The following is a 4,844-nucleotide window of genomic DNA, read 5'->3' as shown; positions in this document are numbered from 1 at the left end:
TTTTTTTTTTTTTAATTTATGATCTAGAATTCTTTGTTCTACATTTTTCTTTTCTCCACTATCTGTCCAGGACCTTCTACTATAATCCTGATCAGACTGGTCAGTAGTGGTAGCTGGGCACCATCCAGTTTTTCTTGGCTCAGGGTAATGGAGATTGTGGTACATGTGGTCCATTATTTCCTCCTTGAGTCTGATTTTCTTCACTCTTCTTTGCTCCAGATAAGGAGAGACCGATATTTTCATCTTAGCTGGCTTTTGCAAGCATTTAAATCCTCAGCTGTTATTCACCCACTTAGGACGTAGAACACTGTCTTTGTGGACTGTATTATTCCAGTTGACATAAATGTCCCCCAAAACTATGGTCGAAAGTCCGCAACCTCAGTGATTCATTCCCTCAGGGTGTTTGGTTATAGCTAAGATGTTTTCATAACTTTGCCCCTTGCATGTTCTAAAATATCACAGGATATATTTGGAGCACATACAAATACATATGTAGTGATATCCTCTGCCAAACTTACATATATTTATGGGTGAACTATCACTTACCTTTTCACATCTGTTCAGCTTGCATGTCTACGTCTTTATCTGCTGTTAGGTACTGTTTGTTATTACTCTTATTGCAAGACTGCAAGATTGCATATTTGCCTTTGTTGTCTTTTACTCTTGTGCATCTTTAATGATTTCCCTTGCCTTGGCCATGTTGTGCTGCCTCCCCTTTATATATTACTTTTCCCTTTAGCTCTGGTGGCATAGTGCCTAAGGCATTTGACTGGTAACCAGAAGGCTGATGGTTCAAACCCACCAGCCACTCCTTGGAAGGGAAATTGGACATTCTACTTCCATAGAGACACTGCCTCAGAAACCCAAGGAGGGGTCACTGTGAGTCAGATTCAACTCAATGGCAGTGACTTTGGTTTTGGTTTTCACCCACGTTAATATGTGTCTACTCTCTAGTTAGTGATTTATCCTCTTTTCCCCTCCATCCCTGGTAACCATCAAAGAATATTTCTTTCTATTTGTAAACCTTTTTTAAAATTTTTATAATAATGCTTTCATTGTATATTTGTCATTTTGTGATTGACTTATTTCACTCAGCGTAATGTTCTCCAGGTTCATCCATGGTATGAGGTATTTCATGGATTTTTCATTATTCTTTAACATTACATAAGATTTCATTGCATGTACCACATTTTGCTTATCTATTTTTCTGATAATGTACACTTAGTTTGTTTCATCTTTTTTCTATTATGAATTCTGCAATGAACATGAGTGTGCATGTATCTTTGCATGTCACATGTCATCTGTAGGATATAACCCTAGTAGTGAGATTTCTTGTATCATATGGTATTTGTATTTTCAATTTTTTAAGAAAGAATCATACTGCTTTCCAGAGTGGTTGTACCATTTTATAATCCCATCAGCAGTGTAACAGAGTTCCAATCTCTCCACAAACTTGACAACATTTTCTGTTTTCTGGTGTTTTGAGCTTTGCTGTTATTGCTGGGGTTAGATGACAATGTCATTGTTTTAATTTACATATCTCTAATGGCTAATGATCATGAGAATTGCTTCATATATTTGTTGGCTGTCTGTAGGTCTTCGTTTGTGTATTGTCTATACTTTCTGTGCTTTTTTTTAAGAAGCTCTAGTGGCACAGTGCTAAAGGCATTAATTGGGTTGTTTGTCTTTTTGTTGTTGAGGTGTTGCAGTTTTCTATGAATTTTAGTTATTAGTCCCTTGTCTGATATACTGTTGCCAAAAATGTTTTCCCAGTCTGTAAGTTCTCTTTTTATACCTTTGGAGATGTCTTTTGGATCCACGTAAGTGTTTAAAACAGTCATTAACTGTTAATGACATTAAGTATATTTCTTGATCGTATTAGGAGCTCCAGTAGTGTAGTGCTTAAGGCACTTGACTGTTAACCAGAAAGCTGGTGGTTCAAACCCACCAGCCACTCCTCAGAAGGAAAGTTAGCCAATCAACTTCTGTAGTGATACCACCTCAGAAACCCAAGCAGGGGTCACTATGAGTCGGGTCTGACTCGACGGCATATATCAACAACATAGGGAACCACATCTCTGGGAAAGAAAAGCAAAGATTATCAGTTAAAAAGTAATTTGGAAGCAAAAAAAAAAAAAAAAAACTTTTATTAAGTAAAGAGTTTCCTATTTAAAGATTTGATAAAATGCTCAAATTAAATAGGGATAAGTATGTCATTATATTGGAAAAACTATTTAGCATCTGATTTTCTCTTTTTTATTTTTGAAAAATAAAAGGGCTGTAACTCGCCAGCAAACACCTGGAAAACAATTTTGGAGCTTTGCCCAACATTACTAAAGCATGTTGTTTGAAATTGACATGTTTGAACAACTGAATAAATACTCACAATCTCTGCTTTGTTCTTTCTTCCAGGTGCCTCCCATACTCCTGGATAAGCAGTTCTCAGAATTCACTCCAGACATAACACCAATAATTCTGGCAGCCCATACAAATAATTATGAGATAATAAAACTTTTAGTTCAGAAGGGAGTCTCAGTGCCCCGGCCCCATGAGGTCCGCTGTAATTGTGTTGAATGTGTCTCAAGTTCAGATGTGGACAGTCTTCGCCACTCACGCTCAAGACTCAACATCTACAAGGCCCTGGCCAGCCCTTCGCTCATTGCTCTGTCTAGTGAAGACCCTTTCCTCACAGCCTTTCAGTTAAGTTGGGAGTTACAGGAACTTAGTAAGGTAGAAAATGAATTCAAGTCAGAGTATGAGGAATTGTCACGGCAATGTAAGCAATTTGCAAAGGACCTTCTGGATCAGACAAGAAGTTCCAGAGAACTGGAAATCATTCTTAATTACCGAGATGACAATAGTTTGATAGAAGAACAAAGTGGAAATGATCTTGCAAGATTAAAATTGGCTATTAAGTACCGTCAAAAAGAGGTGAGTGCTGCTGGACTTTTTCCACATTTTTTAGTTTCCATCAAATGCAATCAAATTTAACCACAGTAAACTAACACTCACAAAATCAGTTTGGGGTTTGATAGCATTTTCTATTTAACTGTTAAGTGGATGACATTTATGTTTGCCAGATTAATAAGAATGGATTGCACTTAAGGGAAGTAATAAGTGATTTAATAATTGGTGATGTTTTTTAACCTATTGTATGTACACATTTACCAAGTATGGGTTTTAGAATCTCAAAACCTAGAAATTCTGATTCTGCCATTTATAATTTAGAAAGCACATCAATTTATTTAAGATTCATATTTCTCATCTACTTAAGAGATGTAATATTTATAGTATTTGTGTTTATATAGATATATATGTATATATGTGCATATAAATATGTGTATAAGTGTATGTGCATGTACTTATATACTGTTTTCCTCACAGATTTGTAGTATGTGTAAAATGAGTAGATATATGCAAAGGCTTTTAGCAAATTATGAAATATTTTATTAATAATATACATTATTGATGAGGGCAAAGTCTTTAACCCAATAATAGATGAAAACACTAAGATTTCTCTTATATCTTATTTGATTCCTTGATTTGTCAGGAAGGAGAAGTTAAAGAAGTTAATTGTAAGTGAGTAGAAATTTTCTAATTGTGTTTCCATGGATGTTTAATATTAAATAAAGAAAATTCAGATCTATTACACTTATAACACATAACATATGTGTTGCATGTTTTTACACACTGTTTGTGGTTGGATAAGTTTTCAAAAGACTAGTTCTTCTATGTTCAGAAAGTATCCGTTATCTAATTCACTGGTGAAAGAAAGTAATTAGTTCCCAGAATGATAGTTAGTAAAACTACATAATGTAAGGGGAAAAAGGAGGGGAAAAAAGAAATAGAAAGAGAGCAAGATTGAGAGAGAGAATTTTAAGTAATAATAATAATAAAATTTAATTGATTTCTTTTGAACTTAGCTTTGATTATTCTTCATTAGTCCTTATTACTTTGTTTATTGATAGTCATTAATTTTTTTTTAATTGTGAGTTGAGTGAAAATTTACAGAGCAAATTCACTTTCCATACAGCAGTTCATATACACTTTGTCTCATGGTATTGACCACAATTTACCACAATGCAACAGCTCCCCTCCCACTTCCTCCCCATAGTTACCTCTTCCTTGTGTCCACCATCCATGCACTCCTGCCCCCTGAGCTGTCTGCTGTGCATAAGCAGCCCTTCTCCCAAGATTTTTCTCTCCAGGGAGTGTATATACCTCAGGTAAATATTCAACTCATATGCCTGTCTTTTGTTTGGCTGGAAGCCACAAGTGTGGGTTCAATTCCAGACCTGAAGGGCATCTAGGGTCCATAGTCTCAGTTGTTCCACCAGGCTCTATTGGACCAGCAAACCTGCCCCCCCTTTTTTTCCAAATGATTTTGAGTTTTGTCCCACATTGTTCTCCCTCTCTACCAAAGATCTGCTACATAGATCCCCTTCCGAGTGGATGACAGTGGTAGCTGGACACCATCTAGTTCTTCTGGTCACATAGTCATATAGGCTGCAGACCGGATGGTGTACCAGTTATTGGATTAACTGTTTCCATGAATTTTTGGTTTTCTTCATTCTTCTTTGCTCTGGACAAGGAGAGACCCATCATTGCATTTACATGGCAGCTTGCTAGCTTTCAAGATCCAAACCACTACTCACAAAAGTAGGAGGTAGAACAATGTTTTGTATATTATGTTATGCCAATTGAGCTTGATGTCCCCTTCGATTATGAACCTGAGACCACAGGTTCCACTACTTGGTCCCTCTGGGTAGCTGGCTGTGACCAAGCAGTGACCACAACCTTGCCCCTTGTCAGCTCTACTATACACCTGGGAATTCTGATCATTC

General features: G+C 36.5%; 1 protein-coding gene across 1 annotated transcript in view; it reads left to right on the top strand.

The window, feature by feature from the left end:
- The window catches only part of TRPC4 (transient receptor potential cation channel subfamily C member 4), a 298,431-nt gene that overhangs the window by 76,621 nt on the left and 216,966 nt on the right, over positions 1–4,844 (top strand). Inside the window, exon 2 of the mRNA XM_007956981.2 lies at positions 2,413–2,931. Within this exon, the coding sequence (XP_007955172.1) occupies positions 2,413–2,931 (519 nt within the window). The remainder of the gene's footprint in view (positions 1–2,412; positions 2,932–4,844) is intronic.

This window comes from Orycteropus afer, unplaced genomic scaffold (genome assembly GCF_000298275.1).
Source record: "Orycteropus afer afer isolate SDZICR_OR568_19922 unplaced genomic scaffold, OryAfe1.0 scaffold00691, whole genome shotgun sequence".
NCBI classification, from domain to species: Eukaryota; Metazoa; Chordata; class Mammalia; order Tubulidentata; family Orycteropodidae; genus Orycteropus; species Orycteropus afer.
Note: the sequence above shows the minus strand (reverse complement) of the source record. Positions and strands in the feature narration are given on the sequence as shown.